The 24,788-nt window shown below is 44.5% G+C and overlaps 1 protein-coding gene across 2 annotated transcripts in view; it reads left to right on the forward strand.

Moving 5' to 3' along the window:
• Positions 1 to 24,788, forward strand: part of KPNA1 (karyopherin subunit alpha 1) — a 307,265-nt gene that overhangs the window by 24,618 nt on the left and 257,859 nt on the right. For both annotated transcript variants that reach the window (XR_004539338.1, XM_033943492.1), the window contains exons 2-3: positions 10,580 to 10,713; positions 23,745 to 23,852. Coding sequence is in view for 1 of the 2 variants with exons in the window: in XM_033943492.1 (XP_033799383.1) it covers positions 10,585 to 10,713; positions 23,745 to 23,852 (237 nt within the window). In the remaining variant the exon portion in view is untranslated. The remainder of the gene's footprint in view (positions 1 to 10,579; positions 10,714 to 23,744; positions 23,853 to 24,788) is intronic.

Below are 24,788 nucleotides of genomic sequence, written 5' to 3' on the forward strand. Positions count from 1 at the left end.
CAAATCTTGTTCCCATGCTGCTTTATAGCAGGGTGGAAGGGAACTGAACCCCTAAAATATTGGTAAAGAGTGGAGAGGGGACTAGGCAAACTCCTAAGCTTGATCCACAAATTTTCTAAAGGAGCAGATCAGTGAATAGTCCCCCCCCCCCGCCCCTGTCCATCCCTGTGAGTGAAGAAAATGTTGAATCTGGGAATAAGCCAGAAAATCCCCCTGGGGCAAGGCACAACTAGTTCGAAATGCATCAAAGGACACCAGTATCCCCTTATGCAAAACATCCTTAAAAGTCTGAAGACCAAGGCGCCCCAGCACAAAAAGGTAGAGCTCTCTCCGCCCGCAGGAATTGAGGTTCATCGCTTATCGCTCCCAGAAGAGAAGGTACCAACCCATCGCCCCATCTCCTCCTTGTCTCCCACCATAAACCCAAAAGATGCTGCAGAAAAGGATTGCCCTGACCGTCAAGTATCACCCGTTCTGATGAGGAAGACGAGAGCCAAAACCTTAATATATGAGGTCCCACTATTTGCTGCTCCATTTGCAATACAATCTTTGCCTCCGTTATATCCCAATCTAACAAAAGTCTCAGTTGCACTGCCCTAAAATACCAAAACAGATTGGGGAGGCGACCACATACACTGCCGAGAAAGTCGAGGCGATTTCCCCTGCCAAATGAACTTTAAAAATAACGCATGAAGTTGTTTAACCTTTTCCTTTCGTGTGTCCCAGATGATGCGACATTCCAAAAAATGTCGTTGCCATTGTATGCCCATGGCATGGGACGTACAGTACACCTTCTACCTATCGTTTGTCCCATCTATTGGGCCATTGTGTTTATAATAGCCATAAATGATAACGGTGAATAATACAAAACTTTGCTAAAATAATTACGATTGGAACTAGCGTAACATAAAATTTATTACGATAGGAAAAGGTTAAACACTAAAGGAGGAACCGGAATGGGTATCGTTTGAAATAGAAACAATAAGCAGGGCAAAATATTAATTTTAATAACAGCTATTCGTCCCCACCAGGACAACCACAACCCATTCCACCGCTGAAGGTCTCCCCGAATCTGCTGAACAATATGAGCATAATTCAAAGCATACAACTGAGACAAATCACTCGAAATATGGATTCCTAAATACTTAATCGCCCCCAAAGCCCACCGAAATGGAAACAGCCCCGATAAACAAGCAATTTCAGAGTGACTCCCAATAACTCAGATTTATCCTTAACAGTAAACCCAGACACCGCACCATATTCCGCAAAAAGGTCTATCAAAATAGGTCACGCACATACAAGAGCACATCATCTGCAAATAAGGCAATGCGATGTTCCTGATCTCCAACCCAAACCCCTCTGAGCTCCAAATGTTCCCAAATACGAATAGCCAGGGGCTCCATTGACAAAGCGAACAAGAGAAGGGAAAGAGGGCAGCTCTGGCGTGTTCCCCTTTCAATTGGAAAAAATGCTGTATATCCCCCATTAACCCGAATAGTCGCCCGGTAAAACACTCGTACCCAGGTTAAAAAGTAAGCTTCCAACCCCATCCGCTCCATCACCTGCCATAAAAATTCCTATCCCACTTGGTCGAAAGCCTTTTCAGCATCAATGTTTAGAAGAGCAACCTTATCCGGAGCCCGCTGCGCAGCCCACAGAAGATGTAAAGTTCGTCTGATATTGTCACTAACTTGTTGCCACTGGATAAAGCCCGATTGGTCCATATGTATCAGTTTGGGCAAGATCTTCCCCCAACCGGAGGGCTAATACCTTTGCCAATATTTTTGCATCAGTATTTAAGAGTGAAATGGGGCGATACGCACCACACCCAGTTGGTCCCTCCCCGGTTTAAGCAATATTGAGATACCTGCTTCTCCCATAAAGGGAGGTAGCAGATTACCCGCACGCACTCCATTAATAACCCGTACCAGCAAAGGTGCTAAAACATCCTGATATCACCTATAAAAAGTATTAGAGTACCCATCCAGGCCCAGTGACTTACCCGCTTTCAAATTGGTAATAACCCCTACAACCTCCCCCAAAGAAATGGGCTCATTAAAGTGTTCCATGTCAGAGTCCTCCAGCCTAGGGAGAGTCACCTTATTCAGATATGTAGTGATGTACCCCCTCCACCTTCCCATATAATTTGGAATAGAAAGAGAGAAAAAACCTTCCTAATGGCCCCATCAGTGCACTAAGCAATCCCCTCCTCATCCGTAATACGTGTAATGTTACTGGGCCAGGCCCGAATCAGCCTTATTACTATACTCATACACGATCTGGCGCAATCTCAATCTGTAGAAATCTATTTCCTTCAAGTTTCAAGTTTATTAGATGACTTGATTAACCGCTTAAACCAAGTTTCTAAGCGGTGTACACTTAAAAAGTTACATATGTTGGGTAACAAAACAGTCCATACAATTAATAAATAAACTTATTGTACTAAAAATTAACATTGTTAAACACTAGGTAAGGAGGGATGAAATACAATTTGTAAAGAAAAGAAGAGACATCAAAGGAAAATACAAAAGGATAATAAGACATTTAGGGGGAATAAAATAAACAAAGCAATAAGATAAAAGATTAACTTGCAAATGCATCTCCATCTGCAGAAGAGAAAGCTCACTGCGCACTTTCAGGAGCTGCTTATATACCCCTGGGTCCTGATGACGCTGGTGCGAACCTCCCAGGCTCAATAAGCGCTCTCTGTTTCCTATCCTCCAGCCAGTTTTTAATCCACGTAAGTATTTCACCCTTGATTCTATGGCTCGCAATTTTCCAAAGTAGTCATTCATGCGGAACCTTGTCGAACCGCTTCTGAAAATCCAGATATACAATGTCGACCGGGTCACCCTTGTTTTTCTGCCTGTTAACTCCCTTGAAGAAGTGCAGCAAGTTCGTCCAACACAGTTTCCTGTCTTCATTTCCAGGATATAGCCTGATGGGTTCCGGTATGTTGTGTATATTCTCTTTGGTAAATACAGACGCAAAAAATGTGTTCAGTTTGTCGGCGATGGCTTTGTCCTCCTTTAGCACTCCCTTTATTCCATGGTCATCCAACGGTCCCACCTCTTCCTTCGTGGGTCACTTTCCCTTAATATATCAAAAGAACGACTCGAAGTTTTTCGCCTCCTTGGCTATTTTTTCCTCAGTCTCTTTTGGCCCCTTGTACCGCCTTATGGCACTGAAGTAATGCCAGTTATTTTACCTCATTGGAATGAGTACGAGACAGCATTGTATGTTCCAAAAACAGACAATATTTGTTTATTGTTAGTATAAAAACTTACAAAAATTGCAGTAGCAAAGGCATAGTAAATATATTGTCAGTTCAGAATATGCAATGGAGAGCAGAACTAACACTTATATGCTTAGCAGGGGGCTAGCAGTTCCCTGCAGCATAAGTAAGCAAATCTCTCTCTGGCTTTACCTAAAATGACGTGTTTTTTATACAGAGCAATTCTTCCTTTGTTCCAAAAAAGTCCATCCCCGAATTCTGGTTATGTAATTCCCTATTGGTACATAAAATAATGTAAACCTAACTATTCCTCATCTCAGTCCACGCCTCTCTCCCCTCCCCTCCCCCCCCTCAGCAGAGGGGGGGCTTGCAGAAACGGAGAATTCTTGGTGAACTTTCTTCCTCCAGCGCTGAGATCCGTATCACTTTGCAGATGCTAATTAGTGGTTTTACAACTCTGTGTATCTTCAGAATTGTGTCCTTGTATGCTGAAAGTTGGCAAAGGTGACCTTTCAACAATCCAGCTGCTTGTTTCCCATAACTCAGTTCAGAGACAGGGAGCAAATGTTTTGGTACCAAGTTCTCTCATCTCAATACACCCACATCATCCTGCAGGGATCCTTGCTCATTATAAAAGTTTTATGCTTTCCAGGGTGCCTGGCATATGAAGTCATACAGCACTGATAACAATTCAGCAGAACCTTGGAGAAATATCCTCCCAGCAGGGAATGGAGACAGGAACTTTGCAGCACAAAGGCCAGCTGGGTTAGCATTTCAAAGGATACATGTGTTCACAGACAGCAAGGTACAGGCTGGGCCTGGCTATGGGAAAATATAGGTCTGTAGTGTCCAGCATACACAAGTGAGGCCAGTATGTCCAGTTTATTCATTTCAGCACCTGCGTTGATGTTTGTGCTTATTCTAGTTTTCATCCGTTCTTGACCCTTTCCTTTCCTTAAACAAAGTTTTCTTGTCTCTGATTGCTTCCTTCACATCTACAGTGAGCCACGCCAGTTCTTTGTTTAATATGTTTGTAAGTGACATTGCTGAAGGGTTAGAAGGAAAAGTGTGCCTTTTTGCAGATGATACCAAGATTTGTAACAGAGTAGACACCGAAGAGGGAGAGGAAAATATAAAAAAGGATCTGCAAAAGTTAGAGGAATCGTCTAATGCCTGGCAACTAAAATTCAATGCAAAGAAATGCAGAGTAATGCATAGAAATGCAGAGTAATGCATTTGGGGATTAATTAATAGGAGGGAACCGTATATGCTGGGAGGAGAGAAGCTGATATGCACGGACGGGGAGAGGGACCTTGGGGTTATAGTGTCCGAAGATCTAAAGGCGAAAAAACAGTGTGACAAGGCAGTGGCTGCTGCCAGAAGGATGCTGGGCTGTATAAAGAGAGGCGTAGTCAGTAGAAAGAAGAAGGTGTTGATGCCCCTGTATAGGTCATTGGTAAGGCCCCACTTGGAGTATTGTGTTCAGTTTTGGAGACCATATCTGTCGAAAGACGTAAGAAGACTTGAGGTGGTCCAGAGGAGGGCGACGAAAATGATAGGAGGCTTGCGCCAGAAGACGTATGAGGAGAGACTGGAAGCCCTGAATATGTATACCCTAGAGGAAAGGAGAGACAGGGGAGATATGATTCAGACGTTCAAATACTTGAAGGGTATTAACGTAGAACAAAATCTTTTCCAAAGAAAGGAAAATGGTAAAACCAGAGGACATAATTTGAGGTTGAGGGGTGGTAGATTCAGGGGCAATGTTAGGAAATTCTACTTTACGGAGAGGGTAGTGGATGCCTGGAATGCGCTCCCTAGAGAGGTGGTGGAGAGTAAAACTATGACTGAGTTCAAAGAAGCGTGGGATGAACACAGAAGATTTAGAATCAGAAAATAATATTAAATATTGAACTAGGCCAGTACTGGGCAGACTTGCACGGTCTGAGTCTGTGTATGGCCGTTTGGTGGAGGATGGGCTGGGGAGGGCTTCAATGGCTGGGAGGGTGTAGATGGGCTGGAGTAAGTCTTAACAGAGATTTCGACAGTTGGAACCCAAGCACAGTACTGGGTAAAGCTTTGGATTCTTGCCCAGAAATAGCTAAGAAAAAAAAAAAATTAAAAAAAAAATTAAATTGAATCAGGTTGGGCAGACTGGATGGACCATTCGGGTCTTTATCTGCCGTCATCTCCTATGTTACTTTTTTCCTCTTGGATCCCTTGTTGATATGCGGTATATATATAGAAAGATTTTGCGCTTCGGTGATTGTGTCCTTAAAAAAGGACCAAGCTTGCTCTAGCGTTTTTACAATACTTATCCTCTTCTTAATCTTCTTCCCTAACATGAGTCTCATCCCTTCATAATTTCCTTTTCGGAAGTTCAGTGCCGTGGCCGTCGTTCTAGACCGATGTATCATCCCTACGTTCAGATCGAAGCAGATCATATTGTGATCACTGTTTCCCAGCGTCCCTTCTGCTTCTATACCTTGTGCCTGTCCTCGCAATCCATTTAGAATTAAGTCCAGAATTGCATTTCCTCTCGTATTTTCCATGACAAGTTGTTCCAGGAAGCAATCGCCTTTAGCATCCAAGAACTTGGTCTCCCTAGCGCAGCTGGAGGTGCCTAGGTTCCGGATAGTTCAAGTCACCCATGATAACTGTGTTGCCTCCCTTGCAGTTGCGTTTAATCTTGTCCATCATTTCTCTATCAATTTCTTCAGACTGCCCTGGAGGTTGGTAGTAGAAGCTGATCTTCGTTTCCAGTTCATTTGTTCCTGGAATTTTGACCCATAGAGACTCTAACTTATTCATCAGTTGTGGCATGTTCTCTCCAGTGTATTCAATTCCCTCTTTGACGTATATGGCAATGCCTCCACCTTTTTGATTCAGTCTGTCTCTGTGGTATAGTTTGTATCCCGGTAGCACAGTGTCCCAGACGTTTTTCTCGGTCCACCATGTTTCCGTGATGCCGATGATGTCAAAGTTATCTTTTTGTGCCATAGCTTCTAATTCACCCATCTTATTCCTTAGGCTTCTTGCGTTCATGAGTTTGCAGCCTGTTTCTTTCTTGCAGTTCCTTCCCTCATGTGTCCCTTTCGATCTGTCTTGCCTGTGATCTGGTGAGTCTGCCCCTCTATTTTCCTGCACGGTATCCTCCGGGTATACCGGTTCCCAAACCATCGACTCTCTCTCTCTGTCGACTGTCAGCTTTCCCCTTCTTCTTAGTTTAAAAACTTCTCAACTTCTCTCTTGATGTTGCTTGCAAGTGGCCTCGTTCCGTCTCTGTTGAGGTGGAGTCCGTCCTTCCTGAATAGCTTGCTCTTCCCACAGAACGTCATGCAGTTGCGCACGAAGTGGAATCCTTCTTCCTCACACCAGCGCCGCATCCATGCGTTGACTACAGCTCCATCTGGCTCTTCTCATCAGCCTGGGTACTGGCAGGATCTCCAAGAAGGCGATCCTCTGCGTTCTGGTCTTCAGCTTCCTTCCTAGCATCCAGAACTGGTCCTTCAGTACTTCCCTGTTGTAGTTCCTGTTGCTCACGTTGTTTGTCCCCAAATGGATCACCACCGCCGTATCTTCTTCCACGCTGTTGATGATCCTGTCGATGCAGCTCACTATGTCTTCTACCTTGGCTCCCAGTAGGCAGGTCACCAGCTGATCCTGTCTTCCTCCCGCTATGTGGCTGTCTGATGATGGAGTCCCCTACGACGATCGCTGTCCTCTCTTATTTTCTCTTGATTCTCCAGCCGCAGGACCATGTCATTTGTTCCCATCCATTTTTTCTCATCCTGGCGTTGGGTTCCCATCCGGACTCGTCTTCTTGTGGGTTCCCTCCGCTGTTTCCAGATCTCGCTGCTGTGTTACCCATTTCTTCCTGGTGGTTGTCCGTTCGGTGGTCCATACTTTCTGTAGGTGTATCTCGGCAGTTCCACTGTCGCTGGTGATTTTCCATGGCCTCCCTGTATGCCTCCTGTTTGAACTTCTCCAGCTCTTGGATTTCTTCCTCGATGGTTTCCTCTGTCTTCCTCCACTGCTTGAAATGCCTCCAGTTCCAGTATTCTGCCCTCCAGGAGTCTGACTTGTTTCTTCAGGCTCTCCAGTTCTCCGCATCGAGTGCATATGTAAGACCGCCTCCCAAAGGGGAGTTGTCATACATATGGCAGACGGTGCAGAAAACTGGGTAGCTCAACATCCTGCTTCTGTCTGCTGCTTCCATTGCTGCCCTAATTTGCCAACATTCCCACCATCTCATTCTGGTTAGCTTGGAGGTCACCCACATGTTGAATATGCTGCCTGCTTGTCCTGGGATAAAGCACAGTTACTTAGCGTAACAGTTGTTATCCAGGGACAGCAGGCAGATATTCTCACAACCCACCTACCTCCCCTGGTTGGCTTCTTAGCTAGCTATCTGAACTGAGGTCCCTCAGATGAGATGCATGACCTATGTTCGGCGGGAAGGCACTCGCAAACTTTTTTGAAAGTTCTTCAAGCAAGTCTGCTTGCGAGGCTGTCCGCTACGGGGCTCCAAGGATGACGTCGCCCACATGTTGAGAATATCTGCCTGCTGTCTCTGGATAACAACTGTTACGCTAAGTAACTGTGCTTTCTCTGCATTCTCTGCTTTGTTTTTTTTTTTTGTTTGTTTTTAAATTTTGTGGTTACCATAATGTATTAAAATTATATTGTGTGTGTATATATGAAAAATGATTGGAAGAAATTGCATTGCAATTAGTACTATTATTATGGGGGGTGGGGTCTAGGGCAGAGCTTGGGTGGGGGAATTAAGTTGATATTTATTAGACTGAGGCAGTACTTGGCTTGAAGAAGTTGAGAGAAATACTGGTTTATGTTATGCACTGGGATATAACCAACACGCTGAAAGTCTTTTAGAATCCCTCCTGCACAGTTGGCATCTGGTGTTTTAGTCATTTTCACTGAGGAGGGGGAGAAGCCTCAGTCATGGAGTCATTTGCTGCTGTCTTCTGTTGGAAGTGTGTGGATGGAATTTTAAAAAGAATAATATGGATTTAAATATAGATACCCCTCAAGTTCAAGTTGAATTTATTTGATATACTACAAAATGTAAACAAAGTTTAGTCTAAGCGGTTTACAATAAAATCAATAATTTCTAAAAATAGTAAAATCTTAATTACACATTCTGGTGGAATTCGTTATGCCATATTTTTAAGATGGAAAGAGCAATAGGGTTAAAAAAAGGGAACTATAATAACTTTGCAAAGATTTGGGGGCCATTGGAAAAGTATTGTGATGAATAGATATCAACTCTGTTATTTTCCTTTTCTTTTTTAGAATTATCTAGAACACTCAAGGGGGTAGGGTGGATTTGGGGTGAAATTTAAAATGCTATGTTTATAATATATTACATAATATAATATGTTTTCTGGTTGAGAATTTGATGAAGGGTGGGTGGTTTTTTTTATACTATTAGATTTTATGTGTTAGATATTACAGTGCTATATTGGAATTAATTTATGATACATTTTTGTGCACTTATTGTTTGATTTAAAAATGAATAAAGATATTATAAAAATAAAATAGTAAAATAATAAAAACAAGTACAAAGACAAAAGATGCAACATGATCAGACAAAATACAAAAGGGTTAGAAGGTAAAGTAGTATTACAATTTTTTAATCGAAGGGAAAACACAGCCTGTTCTGATTATAAATGCTCTCCAGATGTACTATTGAAAGGTTCAAATTCCTCATGCAGGATGTTTAGTCTTGACGTTTATTCTTTGCCAGGGATGTCAAACTCAATCACATAAGGGGCTGAAATCTGAAAAAGAGGCTGTCATGGTTTGAATTTTTAATTAAGATACTTAGGGGTCCTTTTATCAAGGTACGCTAACAGATTTATTGTGCGCTAAATGTACACCTTAATAAAAGGACCACTAAGTGGCCAAGGCTTAGTCTTAATAGAAGTATAGGGTTCCAATGCTTCCAACCCCATGCTGGCTCTATGGTGTAAACAAAATAAATAAAAAAGACTTTTCCTCTCTCTGTTAGGTCCTAGTTCACACTCGCTGTCTAACACCAGCTTTGGCAGGATACACATTTCAAATCTGAAATATTGTAATCACAAAACAGAAAATAAAATTATTTTTTTTACCTTTTGATGTCTGGTAATTATTCAAATCATGTTGGTCCCAGGCTCTGGTTGTCTTCTGATTAGGGTCTCCTTCTTTCTTCTTTCTCCATGCTCACCATTCATCTTCCATCTCTGTCCTCCCCTTCCATTTCCTTTCCCTCCCCCGGAGGTCTGGTATCTTTCCTTTTTTCATCTCCATCTCCACTGCTGCAGCGATGGAACCCATCATCCCCAGATCTACCATCTCTCTATTTTTCCCTTTCATCCAGCATCTCTCTCTCCTTCCCCACCACCCCAGGGTCCATCATCTCTCCCTCTCTCTTCCCAACTACTCCTCCTATCCAGTATCTCTATCCTCTCTCCAAACCATCACTTGTGTCCAACTTTTCTCCCTTTCTGTTCCTTCCCTCCCTCCAACCCATTGTCCACCATCTCTCTCCCTATTCTATGTTTTATTTCTTCCCTCCCCTCAGTCTGGCATATGTATGTCTGGACCTCTCCTTCCGGGTACTTCTACACCAGGGCCTGACCCCCTATCCTGAAGGCCTGCATGTTTTCCCCCCTTTTTTTCCCCGGTCTCGCCTTCAGATTTGGCCCGCTAATCCTACCATTTCTCCATCCCGGCCTTCTGGTCTCCTCTTCAAAGCAGCCTGCTGAGAATCATTGGTCAGCTGTAATGAATCTCGCAGGCTGCTGTCGACCTAGGTAGCATGTTCCCTCTGCTGCGGTCCCACCCCTATGACGTATGGGATCACGTCGGAGGGAACGTGCTACCGAGGTCGACGGCAGCCTGCGAGGTTCGCTACAGCCAGCCAGCGATCCTCCACAGGCTGCTTTGAAGAGGAGACCAGGAAGCCAGGATGGAGGGAGGACTAGGCGAAGGCAGACGCTCGTGAAGAGCAGCAGCGGTTCGTGCTGGCGGACCAGATTAAGTATAAAATGGTAAAGGTCTGGCAGGCCAACTTTTAATACACTGTGGGCCAGATTTTGACATGGCTGTTCTAAGCCCACCACTATCACCTCATTGCAGCTCATCAGGACTACCATATAATCTTTCCTTGCCGCCTGAAGACACTTCATATCCTAAGTTCTTCAGAAAGTTATTTAAGAGTCAAAAATTAACAATCTATACCAGCATATCCTGTTCCCAGTATAGCTTACTGCGAGGCTTAGCTGTTTCTGAATTTGCTTAAACTGTTTATTGGGGTTTTTTTGTGCTTTCTGCTTGTAGTCATCATGACCAGCTCAGGAAAAGAAAATTTCCGACTGAAAAGTTATAAGAACAAGTCTCTGAATCCTGATGAAATGCGACGGCGACGAGAGGAAGAAGGTCTTCAGTTACGCAAACAGAAACGAGAAGAGCAGGTAATTCCTTGATGTACTTTAAAGCTTCAGAATTACATTTTATTTTTTATTTAAATTTTAAAAAAATCCTTGCTTCAGTAGATGTCATGCTAAAGCTGTGTTCAGAGGATGTATGGCATGTTATAGGGCCATAGTAGTAGTAATAAGTATTGACATTAATCCAGTGTGCAAACTATAGCTATGTATCTTCTGTTCCATTTTTTTCTGGTTCAACCATAAAGTTATTTATCCCAGGACAAGCAGGCAGCATAGTCTCACAGATGGATGATGTTATCCACACAGGTACAGATAGTGCAAAAGTGTACAGTACTGTCACTTTAACTTTCTAGACGTTTCAAGACTACCCATACCATGCATGCGCTAGTGCCTTCCTACTAGATGCCAGATCGCAGGTCCATCAGTTCTTAGGTTTCCGCAGAGCTAAGAAGATGTGTGTCTTTGGAGTCTCTCAAATTGTGCTATTTTTTTGTCCTTTTTTATTCCTTCCCATATTGATTTTCTTCATTATTTTCTTTAACATTCCTTTAATTTCTTGTTTTTGTACAGAAATTTTACTTTTTCGTTTTCAAGCCTTCAGCCCCCACACAGCCAGCTGGCTTCGACTCTCTTCCAGTCACAACATTACTCAACCTTCAGAGAAAAATCCGTTCCTATGTCTTGCATTGGCGGTTTTTCTCTCAATGTTGAAGCCACCTTCCAGCTTCAAGAGATGTACTCGGTTCAATAGTGCCATATCAGTCACTAGTCCAAACAATTGGTGTCTTCGGTGCCTTGGTCCTGAGCACCAGGGTAGACTCATTGTTCTAGTGTAATAGGTGAGATATTCTAGACAATAGGTTATTTCCCCATACTTGCATGCTCTGCAGAAGGAATCCACTCCAGATTTTTCACTCTATCTCTGTAGTATTTCACTGATTGGTTTAGCGCCCTGTACAGTCTTTTATAAGAACATAAGAATTGTCACTGCTGGGTCAGACCAGTGGTCCATCGTGCCCAGCAGTCCGCTTACACGGTGGCCCTTAGGTCAAAGACCAGTGCTCTAAATGAGTCCAGCCTCACCTTCGTATGTTCCGGTTCAGCAGGAACTTGTCTAACTTTGTCTTCCCCTACAACAGACTCTGGAAGAGTGCTCCAGTTTTCCACCCTCTCTGGATGAAGAACTTCCTTATATTTGTACGGAATCTATCTCCCTTCAACCTTAGAGAGTACCCTTTCGTTCTCCCTACCCTGGAGAGGGTGAACAATCTGTCTTTATCTACTAAGTTTATTCCCTTCAGTATCTTGAATGTTTCGATCATGTCCCCTCTCCTTCTCCTTTTTTCAAGGGAGAAGAGGCCCAGTTTCTCTAATCTCTCACTGTACGGTAACTCCACCAGTCCCTTAACCATTTTAGTTGCTCTTCTCTGGACCCTTTCGAGTAGTACCGTATCCTTCTTCATATACGGCGCATGTCTGTAGCTGTGTATGTTCTGCTCTCCCCATTTTATTGTTTTAAAATTGATGTAGTTTTGTCCCCTTTGTGGGTATTTTTGCATTTTGAAGCAAATTTAAAGCTCTGCCTGCTTGAGAATTCACAGACTTCAGTCTGTATCTGACAGGCCGATCCTTTTTGGGTACCTGTTAGCCAGTCTGCATAGTTTTCCTTGGCGCTCAGAGCTGTCCCTTAAGTAGTCTCACCTTCTGTTAACCAGGAGTTGAGCACAGACTGTTACGCATGCTTAGGTGGCTCAGCAGTGTTCCACAGCATGCCGGCTGCATTTTTGCACCTCCACTTGTCCTGGTGCGCTGGGGTGGAGGCATAGACAATGGAGTCTGACCAGCAACCTGAAGATCAGCTTTGTGAGAGCATTCCCAGCATTGTGGCAGTGAATTCTTATACAGTTACTGAGTAAGAGCTGAGAGCAGGTGGATTCTGGTGTATCAGGTCATAGTTGAGTACAAGGAGCTGACAGCTTGTGAGTGACGTCGGGGAAAGTTGTTTTTTTGTTTGGTTTTTTTTTTTTTAAGTGGGGTTTTCCAAGTTTCTGCATGTTCCCCTGTGTTCCCCCTCCTGAAAAATCCTAAAATCGCTGTTTTTGAATTTGGTGCCGGTGGCCATCTTGGTTTTTTAGCAATTTTTTTCTTCTTCTTCCTGCTTCTTCAAAACCTGTGATTTTGCCTGGAAAATTGCTGGGAAGGAGTCCTTGCCGCCACCTGAATCAGCTGTTGATCTGCCTACTCCTAATTGGGGGAATCTGGTTGCTGATCCTTACTTCTCTGATTCATTGTTTGACAGTGCAGCCCTTCCCGGATCGGTGGATCCGGGCTTGTATGCTGGATCCTTTGGGGGCTCTGGATCCTGGCGATGATCCTGCTGTACTGCGCTTAATCAAGTTTGCGGCTCTGCATGTTATTACTACTGCATCTTTGCAGGAATTGAGCTTAACCACTCAGCCAGCTCCGTCCAGGCTTTGTGATGGACGCTTGCATTCTGTGATCTTTTCCTGGCATCCGGATTTGAGTTTTATGGTCTCTGAGCAGTTTGACTTTCTGGAAGGTACTTTTGAAGAGTGCTAGAGCTATGTCCTGCTTGTAACCCTTGGCACAGGAGTATCAGCAGCTTTTGGGGCAGCCCAAGGTAAGATTCTTTTGCACAAGTAACTAAGCTCACTTCTCTTCCCAGTGCAGGAGGTGTTGTGTCGAAAGTTAGGCAGGTCCGCTGTATGGCTGTAGTCCTCAGGAAACTTTTTGAAACAGTCAATTTGGGCATCAGAGCTGCTGTGGCGATGTCTTTTGTCGCACATGCCTGTCTTTTTCGGTTACGCGTGCTAGAGATTGATGCAGTGGAGCCTCCTCCTCAATTGCTGCTGGCTCCGACACTTTATATAGCAGATGTCTTATATCAGTGGTCCCCAACCTTTTTGACACCAAGGACTGCTTTTATAGAAGCAAATTTTTCCAGGGACCGATGTGTGTGTGTGGGGGAGGGGGGCGGGTTCGTAGGGCAGTTTTATAAACAATATACATTACATTTCTAGCAAAAAAAAGGAAATATAAATTTCTACCTTTGTTTCTGCTTTCCTTATCTTCTTGTCATTCTCTTCCTTCCATCCACTGTCTGCCTTCTCTCTGTCTCTGGATCCTGTTCTCACAGGCATGTTAGATGATTGTGGAATGCTGGGGTAGTCTCCGCATCGATCTCATGGCCACTTCATGATTCCGGAAGGTGCTTCTCTTCTTCCATTGAAGATCTAAGCCCGGAAGCAAAGGGTTTGATGTGGTGATGCAGTGCAGGCAACAGGAGCTTTCTCCTGTCAGTTTTTATTCTTGGGCCGTTGGTCGACTGCGTCCTTCAGAGGATCCTGGTTTATCCTGGCTGCGTTATGCTGGTGGTTTCAGCTTGATCACACGAGTGAGTGGGTTGCAGCCTTTGGGCTGAGTACTTGGGTAAAGCTTTGGATTCTCGCCCAGAAATAGCTAAGAAGAAAAAAATAAATAAATAAATAAAATAAAATTTAAATTGAATCAGGTTGGGCAGACTGGATGGACCATTAGGGTCTTTATCTGCCGTCATCTACTATGTTACTATGTATGTTACACTTCTTTGGACGCTTTCAAGCAGGGTCCAGTTGCCTTGCCAGTTCCGAGGCCTTTGTCTCTTACGGAATGGCTCTTGAGAACACGACCTTTGGGCATATGAGATGTTATGCCCTGGATATTGAGGCTCTTCTTCAGTCTGAGAAGTCATCCAGGGGATTGACGTACACTACGGCATGGAAGGCCTTCCAATATTGATGCATTGAAACCAGGTGGATCCGTATTCAGCTCTGATCTTGCTGATTTTTGCCTTTCTTCCCACTGGAAAAATACTGGTCTTACGGTGGTTTCTCTGTGGGTCCCAGTAGCTGGGCTTTCTTACTTAAGAGCTTGGGACAGTTGGTCCTCTGTGGCGGATCATCCTGATGTCGCTCCATTTTTGCAGGGGGGTCCGTCGTGTCAGATGGCTGATTGTCTATCCCAGTGATTCCCAACCCTGTCCTGGAGGAACACCAATTGGGTTTTCAGGCTAGCCCTAATGAATATGCATGAGAGAGATTTGCATATGATGGAAGTGAAAGGCATGCAAATTTGCTTCATGCATATTCATTAGGGCTAGCCTGAAAACCCAATTGGCCTGGTGTTCCTCCAGGACAGGGTTGGGAACCACTGGTCTATCCTATCCCTGCTTCAGACCTTAGCCTGGTGCTGTCTAGCTTTATCTAGGCTCCCTGTGGCCTTCTTTCAGATGATTTTGACACTCTAGACCTTTTGACTTTTCTGTTTATTGGGCAGTGTGTTTGCCTGCTTTTCTGCTGACAGGTTCCTTGACTCAGGACTGCCTGTTGAAGAAACTGGTCTAACGCAGAGTTCTGCGTTATTTGAAGGTCACTAATGAGTTTCGCCCCTCTGACCATTTGTTTGTTCTGACTCAATTAATGAAGTGAGGTTCTCCCGCTTTAAGGATTTCCAGATGGATCCATAGGGCCATTTTGTCAGCCTACATTCATTCTGGGAAGCAGTCCCCTGAAGACGCTTTCTCCCAGGAGTGTGGCTTCTTCGTGGTCCAAAGCTAGTAAGGACAGAGGAGATTTGTGGGGTTGCAACGTGATCTTCTCTTCCCTTGTTGGTCACTTTTTACAGAGTGGATGTTGCTGTAATGCAGAACTCGGCCTTTGGGTCCTCGGTCTTAAGGGCCGGCACAGCAAGCCCACCTTAGCTATTTGGGAAGACTGCTTTTGTACGTCCCTATTGTCTAAAATATCTCACCTATTGCACTGGAAAAAGAGATTATGTATTTATTCTGGTAAGCACTTTTCCAGTAGATAGGTGAGATATTCTAGACTCCCCCACCTATTGCACTGGAAAAAGAGATTATGTATTTACTCTGGTAAGCACTTTTCCAGTAGATAGGCGAGATATTCTAGACTCCCCCACCTATTGTATTGGAAAAAGAGATTATGTATTTACTCTGGTAAGCACTTTTCCAGTAGTTAGGTGAGATATTCTAGACTCCCCGCCCTGTCCTTTCTGCCTGTTTAGTGTGTCTGTTTATGCTTCTCCATGCTGCTTCTTGGAGGCCCCTCAGCCCTTGAGGGTTAGAAAGAATTTGTATATATGTTCCTTTAGTTGGGTAGTTGTGCTGCGCTCCTTTGGAGCCTGTGTTGGTGGTTAATGGTACTGTTTCATTCCTTTCAGCAGAACACTTTGTGTAGTCTGTTACTACAGGTGCCTTTACTTCACATATGTGGGTGCCTCTCGATGCTTGGGTACTGACTGTAGAGGGTGCTAAACCGATCAGTGAAGTACTATAGAGGCAGAGTGAAAAATCTAGAGTGCATTTCTTTTGCAGAGCATACGAGTATGCAGAAATAACCCTATTGTCTAGAACAGGGGTGCCCACACTTTTTGGGCTTGCGAGCTACTTTTAAAATGACCAAGTCAAAATGATCTACCAACAATAAAATTTTAAAAAAACACAAAGCACACTGTACGCATAGAAAATGTTAATCATCATTCCTATTCCAGGGTTTTTCAAAGAGGTCAAAGCAGATGACTCTATGCACTGTCACCTCACTAACAACCATACAAAAACAGACAAATACTCCCCTCCCTTTTTACTAAACCACGATAGCAGTTTTTAGTGCAGGGAGCTGCGCTGAATGCCCAGCACTGCTCTTGACGCTCATAGGCTCTCTGCGCTAAAAACCTCTATTGCGGTTTAGTAAAAGGGGACCACAGTGTAAAATATAGACAGCAGATATAAATTCAGATACATTTTGATCACTAAATTTAAGATAAAATCATTTTTCCTACCTTGTCTGGTGACTTCATGAGTCTCTGGTTGCACTTTCTTCTTCTGACTGTGCATCCAATCTTTCTTCCCTTCTTTTAGCCTGTATGCTTCCTCTCCTCCTGACCTCATCCCCCCCCCAACGTTTTCTTCCTCTCTCCCTGCCCTCTCTTTCTTTCTCTCTTCATGCCCCCTTTCTTTTTATCTGTTTCTCTTCTTTCCTTCTGTCTCCCTGCCTGCCCTCTTTCTCCCTCCCTGCCCTCCCCCAAGCCACTGCCACTGCCATCGGATAACAGGCCCCCAAAGCCGCCCGCCGCCGGCCAAGCTCTCCCTGCTTCGGGCCCACTAGCATTCCTCTCCCCAGCATCAATTCTGCCGTCGGAGAGGAAGTTCCGCTGGACAGAACTTCCTCTCCGACGGCAGAATTGACGTCGGGGAGAGGAAGGCTGATCGGCCCAAGATCGACCTATTGGGGAGAAATGCTGCCGGGTCCTGCCTTTGAGGAAACAGAAAGTAGGCAGGACCTGGCAGCAAGAAGAGCAAATCGCAAGCTTCACTGACCTGTCTCCTGCTTTAGCCCGCGAACGGGGCTCTAACATGTGCATGCCGGCTTCCCTTCTCCCCCCCCCCCAACATAACTTCCGGTTTCAGAGGGAAGAGAAAGGAAGCAGGTACAAGCACACGTTAGCCCCGGAGCATAAGTTCTCCAAGCCGGTTTTTTTTTTTTAATGTTGAGCAGCGGCGGCAGCAGCAGAATTCAGGAGCGGGCCAGTCAGGAGGGGAAAAAAGAGAAGGGAAGAAGGGAACCCACTCTGCGATCAACTGGGGTCGCCTGAGCGAGCGATCTGTCGATCGCGATCGACATATTGGGCACCCCTGGTCTAGAATGTCTCGCCTATCTACTGAAAAAGAGCTTACCATGGTAAGCACATAATCTCTTTCTCAAAGTTACAAAAATGTTCTTTGAAGGCTTGATGTCTGCAAATGAAAAACCTTTTGGACCCCAGGATTCAATACAGATGTCCTCCATACCCAATGTTGATACTGCATCAAAGACTAGTACCACAATCGCTGCATCATTCGATGTCGACACCATCAAGTAAACAGGCTAAGAAGAATTTCCATTCCTCACCTCTCCAAATGATGCCAGCATCTATAGCACCGAAAATGGTTTATGCCAAACATTGCCGACTGCAATCTCACTCTTCATCATTACAGGATGTGTCACCTCTGAGGTGTGCCTCGACATTGATGTCACCAAAGCTTCTACACCCTGTGAAAACTGCTTCAGCAGGAGCTAACAACGATGCTTCAAGACCAATCAAAGCCAACTGCTGCAGTGACTTCTCCAGTACCGGCTGCATGGCTCTGAAGCCTCGGGGTACTGTATCTGTCATCTCCTCGATGCAACCTCATCAATGTCAAAACTGGCACTAAGACTATCTTGGTGCTTATCAGTACTGTAGCTGCTACCAGTTTTACAATACAAGAACTCCAGTCTTTCCCTTTAGCATTTCTCTGACAACACTATTCTGCACTGGAGGCTTGTGGACTTTTGTCAGATACATCCTCCACCTAGACATTCATCACCTCCAGAGAGCCTTTCCTTTGCCATATTCATAAGGCAAATGGGTCAAATTTTCTGTCCATATAGAATCTGAACCAGAGCAAAAGCTGTGCTTTTGTTGCACTTGACTTTTAGCATTTCTAAAGGGAATGTTTAAAACTCCCAATTCATAACCTTATAAGGGACTTCATGTTGAAAAATTTGGGTGACTTCTATTCGTATACCAGTGGCTCTGTCCAAATCAGATTCCCTTCATAGGGTTTTATTTCAAATCTCTTTTATTGATCAAACAAACAGCACAATTCACTCAAGCAAAACAGTAAAGCAATGCTTTTCCAAGCATAAAGTGCAGGTCTTGGAACAGCTAGAGGAGGAGCCGGGGGAAGAGCAAGAGAAGCAGGTGAAACAGCCTCAGGAGCAGTGCTGGAAGCAGCAGAAGTTGCTGGTTGAAAGGACCAAGGGAGCAAAACAGTGCCTTGCTGAGCCATGGTTGGGCCAAGAGGTGGACATGCTTGAGGAGGTACTGGCTTCACCCCAAACCTCCAGGAAACCACCAGATTGGGAAGCTATGGATACCACCTGTGGCCCAGAGGAGGTCAGTTACCTGCCTGAAGTTATGGAGGTGGGTCCCTGAAGGTTTAAACCTCTGAACTGTTTGGATTAGTTGTTTTTTATTTTCCTTCTTTGTCTGTTTTGTTTAAACTGAGGCTGGAGCGCCAGAGCTTCTATAGGAGGAAACAGGAAGCTGACTTTGGGGAGTCTTGGGTTTTTTCTGTTTTTCTGTTTTTGGGTTTGTTTGTTTTTTTATCTTTATTGAAAATTTTTATTCAAATACCAAGCATATACTTGTTATGAAAAACAGAATTCCAACAGAAGTAACTTAATAGAACAAAAAATTACATTAATTAAGAAATATAATTAGTTAGTAATTCAATACAAGTGCTCAATTAAAGAGAGACAAGGGATCAAACATATATAAAGAAATCTTCCTATTCCAATTCCATAAGAAATAGCCCTAAAGCTGAACCTAAATTTACTTGAGTTCATTCCTGAGGTTAGAGTTTTACCACAGGAGGAGCAGGATTTTGCCCAGTTCCACTATCTTGTCATTAAAACAAAGTTAATTGAGGGAGATTGAAAATATATATAAACACACACACGTACGTTTGTGACCGATATTTAACTACACATTTGCATGGAATTTAAGAAAGAACCCCTAAGGCCAAAACCCTGGGTCTCAATAAATGAAATTGTTTGACGTTTCTGTGTGGCATTCGCTACATCTGGAAACAATTGTATTTTCAAAGAATTGAATACAGAATTACGATATCTGAAATATAGTATCAAAAACCAATCCCTATCATAATCCAAGGTAAAAGGCACAAATATAGAAGGAATAGCGGTGTCTTCCTTTGAAGATTCCAAAAAAGCGGTAAGGTTCAAACTAGAGAATAATACGATGGCTGATACCCGCGGCTGGCTGTGGAGAGCCATGGGTAACCTGCCAAAACGGGAAGCAAGAAAAAAGTAGTCGCTGCGGGGACGGGGACAAGGCCATTCACCGCCCTGTGGAATGGTGAAAGGTCTTGTTTCTGCAGTGATGGGAACACATGCGGTCCAGGAGCCCCCTCCCGCCCGATCGTCGTGTCCTGCCATTTCACTCCCTCCCCTTATGTGCTGAATTTAATTGTTTTTCTCCCAGCGACACGCTTTCAACAAGTCGCGTGTGGGCACGGCTACTTCAGTTGAATCCTCCTCTGATGCAACTGGAAACAGGAAGTTGTATCAGAGGAAAAGATTCAATTGAAGCAGCCATGAGTGACTTGTTGAAAGCGTGCCACTTGGAGAACAACAATTAAATTCGCCACATAAGGTGAGAGGGAAGGAGAGAGATGGTGGGACGTAGCGATCGGCAGGAGGGGGCTGATGTAGCGCGCGTGTTCCCTCACAGTAGAAAGGAGGGAGTGAAAGGGAAAGAGATGCTGGGCCAAATGGATGAAGAGGGAGACAAATACTGAACCCAGGAAAGAGAAAGGGGAGGACAGGCAGGTGAACCAGATTCTGTAAGTGGAGGGAGAAAGAGGGAAAGAAGCTAGATGGGGTTGGAGAGGAGAGACACATTGGTGTGGAAGAGGGGAAATCTGGACACAGGAAAGTAACAGAAACATAGGTGAAATTATGTGCATGAGGGCATAGGGACAAAGGCATAAAGGGGAGATACATGGGGAGGGGGTAATTATGTGCATGTGGGCATAGGGCCAGAAACATAAAGGGGAGATACATGGAGATGGTATATGGACACAGGAGGGAGTATACAGATACAGAGGGGAGATATTAGAAATGGGGAAAATAAGAACACAAAAAGGAGATGTTTTGTGTGGATGGGATCAGATGGTTTGCAGGGACGAGGACTGAGCTCACGCGGATGGGACGGGAAAGGGATCAAGCTCATGGGGACGGGATGGGGATGAGCTCACGGTATCGGGACAGAAATGGGGACAAGCTCACGAGGACAGGGCGGAGACAGGGATAAATTTTTCCCCCATGTCATTCTCTAGACCAGTGGTTGGCAAATTGCAGCTCATGAGCCGCATGCAGCTCAGGGCTTGTCTAGAGCAGGGGTGCCCAACCTACTTCCCTTCCCCGTAAAGAGGACGCTGAAGCGCCAGGCTGACCAATCTTCGCCACCCAACGTCAATTCTGACATTGGAGAGGAAGTTCTGGGCCAGCCAATCGCTGCCTGGCTGGCCCAGAACTTCCTCTCTGACGTTAGAATTGACGTCGGGTGGCGAAGGTTGGTCGGCCCGGCGCTTCACTAAACTAAACTAAACTAAACTAAACCTTAAGTTTATATACCGCATCATCTTCACGGATGCTTCAGCATCCTCTTTACGGGGAAGGGAAGCAGGGAGAGCTCAGAACTCTGCGGTGGCCTGTTCCCTGATGGCGGCAGTGGCAGCCTGTTTCCCAATGGCGGTGGCTTGGGGGAGGGCAGGGAGAAAGAAAGAAGGGAGATGTGAAACAGACAGAAAGGGGGCACGGAAAGAAAAAGAAAGAAAAAGTTTGGGGAGGGAATGAGGTCTGGAGGAGAGGAAGCATACAGGAGGCTGAAAGAAGGGAAGAAATATTGGATGCACAGTCAGAAGAAGAAAGTGCAATGTAGGGATGTTTCCTTATTTGCACCTGAAGGTTAGGCCTCTCTTGGCCACCCGTTGACAAAGAGCCCACGGTTGTAAAGTCACACAACGGGGACACGACTCAGCACAGTGCTCTGCACCCAGGCACTCCACACACCAACGATAAGGATCAGTGATGGAGATAACCCGGTTGCACTTAGTACAGTTTTTAAATATGGAACGAGGCCGGGACATAAGAAAAAGAAGGGCAACAGCCCCGCGAGGCCAGGCAGCCAGGAGAAGACCGGGAACCCGGTCAAAAATATACGAACTGAAAAAAAATGAAAATAAAGAAAATAAGACGCGAGCACATCGACTCAACAGAAACTAACTAAACAAGCCGTGGTACAAAAGGGATAACGATATCGCGCGAAGCAAGGGAACAGTGCTTCTGGCTCTGCGGAAAACAGAGAACTGAGGACACGCTGAGGAGACGCATGCCCTAGGCAGGGCGGGAGGGGCATGCGTGGGCCAATCGCAAGCCTGAAGGTCTTCGAGCAAGTCTGCTTGTGAAAACATCCGCTAGGGGGCTCCGTCGGTGACGTCACCCACATGTAGAGAATATGCTGCCCGCTTGTCCTGGGATAATAGATTTATTTTAAAAAACCCTAAGAATAAATGCCAATCCTCTTGGTCTGACTTCTAGGGTTCTTGAGCCTTCTCCCCAGGTACACACTCCCAATAGTCCACTCCTGGCTACAATTACTGCCGAACTGAGCAGTAGGGGGGAAAAAGAATTTCACAGCCAAAAAGAAATGCAGTGAAAAAACAAACAAACCCAAATCTGACAGATATAGTTGTATTTATTCTGTATGGTAGAGCTTTATCATGCATAACTTACATTGCTTATCTATTGAAGCTATAGTAATGATACTTAGTTCTATCCTATTTATGAGCAAAGTACAATAGATGAACTATTTAACATGATCTCAGTGGAAAATCTGGGTCCTTTTTGGCATATGGCATGGCCCTTGAAAAGCAAAAGTTAAAGCAGAAGGGTTTTTTGGTGCTTGTGGTGGATATTATAGTGATACTAGTCTTTAAGCCCATTACATTAACAGGTGCTAGAATAGACGTGTGTCTCTGTTTTTCTTTTTTTCTTTTTCTCTCCTTGGCTGCTTTCTTTCTATCTGTCTGTATGTCTTTCTTTCTTTCTTTCTGTCTCTCTCTTTCCTCAGCTGTCCACCACCACCCCTTGCCTGCTCCCCCTGTCCAGCAGTAGCCCTTCTCCCTTCCTTTTAGCTCCCCCTTGCCCCTGTCCAGCAGTAGGCCTCCCTTCCTGTTAACTTCCCCACCCCCTTCTAACAGTATCTCTTCCCTACTCCCCCTGTCCAGCAGTAGGCCTCCCTTCCTGTTATCTCCCCTCTGTCTAACAGCACCTCTTCCCTGCTCCCCCTGTCCAGCAATAGGCCTCCCTTCCTGTTACACCCCCCCCCCCGTCTAACAGCACCTATTCCCTGCTCCCCCTGTCCAGCAGTGGGCCTCCCTTCCTGTTACCTCCCCCCCCTCCCGGTCTAACAGCACCTCTTTCCTGCTCCTCCTGTACTGCCTCTGGCTGTTTAGAAGAGGAGGGCAGACAGAAGAGCAGCAGAGGGCCTTACAGTGCTCCCTGGCTGTGGATAGGTCTGCCACAGCCTGGAGGAGCTGAAAAGCAGGGAGGCCCACGCTTAGAGGGTGCTCGGGTGCGTGGGAAGCTGTTTTGCAGGCTAGTGGGTGTGAGGAGCGGCCGGAATCGCAAGAAATGGCAGATGTTCTGTTGCCGACCGTTTAGTTCTGTGCTGGAGATATTTTTAAGTTTAAAGCTGCTGCCGCGGTTCCTCTCCCAATCCCCGCCTGCATCGGAAGCATTCTCCAACGCAGGTGTGGCTCGTGAGAGGAGCGGCAGCTTTGAACTTAAAAATAACTTCTAACTTACTGCTGAACTTAATTACTTTGGTGAGAACATCCTTGGGGTCCGCGAGTGTGGTGCTGTTTTTCCTCCCAAGCTCATAGAACTGTAAGCATGCATGCGCACTCCTGGTTGCCACGGACATACGGATCATGGAACTCGTAGGTAAGTGTGCGCATGTGCGCTTAGCGTTTTATTATAGTAAATGACTTTAAGACAGAAGTACAAAGGTGGTCAAATCACTCATTCTAAGAATTTTCTAGGCTTTCACTGGGCTCTAAGAGTAAATGCTGGGAATCTGTGCCATTGGATGATGCTTGTGGTTGGCTAATGGATCTTGCTTATTCATGGTAAATTATGCATTTGAAATCCCTGTAAATTAGAGTTTTAAGCAAGTAAATCTACAGGCCTGCAGGACTAGGAAGTGGAAGCTGATATTCAGGTTTTACCAAGCGCCCGGATTCTGTCCCAAAGTCAAAGGTGCTATGTATTAGTTCTGTATACCAGATGTAAGGGCACGTTCAGGTTTCTCTGTTTTTAATTAAATTTTTTTTTAACTATCTAAATGCAAATGGGAATTTTTTTTCATAGTTGTTTAAGCGCAGAAATGTGGCTAATGCAGAGGAAGAAACAGAAGAGGAAGTAATGTCAGAAGGAGGCCTTCATGAAGCTCAGATCAACAACATGGAGATGACATCTGTAAGTAACAGAGACATCATTCTCAGCACTTTACTTATTTTTTGTTAGACTTCTAGTGCATCCAGCATATAAAATGTAAAGCAGAGCATGGGAAACATTTGTGGACTGTGATTAAATTCTGTTTTTCGAAATGTACGAGTAAGTTCCTGAGACTCAAGGTGTTGTCCCTCTCACCTTTAAACTGCTTTTTAGTTTACTTTTGTAAATAACATCACTGTTACAGGACTTCATACAAGCAGGAGAAAGAGTTGTGAAAAAGTTATTTCTATATATGCCAGTGAACCAATTTCAAGTAGAATTTTTTTTGCCTAAGAAAATACTGAATGTCTGCTTCATTAAAATGCACAGAAATTTGCCAGAATCCAATTAAAAATTGTTCTTGCAAGAAAATGAAGTTTGTTTTGACACAAATGCCACAGGTTGTCTCTTAAGAAATTGATTGTACTAGTAAATATTTATTCACATAGTACAACAAAGAAAATAATTTTTATACAGGTATCGGGAGCATTCCATTTTGACGCACATAACATCTAGTTTTGAGCATGCCATTTTTCTTTTTATAGAATACTAGTGTGACTTGTCTAGTATATAAATAATCTGAACAGTGGTTCTCAGTGTTTGCTTAGCTAATTTAGCTGTAAGAGGGAGCTAAACTATCATGAAGAGCTTCATATGTGTAGGAAAGTTTCTGAAGGGAGTGTGTAAAATTTTCTATAGTGTTACAGATGTATTCAAAATTAGACCACCACTTTCTGGTCTCTGCAGATCCGTATTTGATTCCTGTTTCCTTTCTGAGTTCCTATCTTCACATGAACTATGAAACCAAATTAATTTGTTAGAATTTTTATCCCAGGACAAGCAGGCAGTATATTCTCACATGTGGTGACATCATCCACGGAGCCCCGATGTGGACAGCCTCGCAAGCAAACTTGCTTG

This window comes from Geotrypetes seraphini, chromosome 4 (genome assembly GCF_902459505.1).
Source record: "Geotrypetes seraphini chromosome 4, aGeoSer1.1, whole genome shotgun sequence".
In the NCBI taxonomy this organism is placed as follows: domain Eukaryota; kingdom Metazoa; phylum Chordata; class Amphibia; order Gymnophiona; family Dermophiidae; genus Geotrypetes; species Geotrypetes seraphini.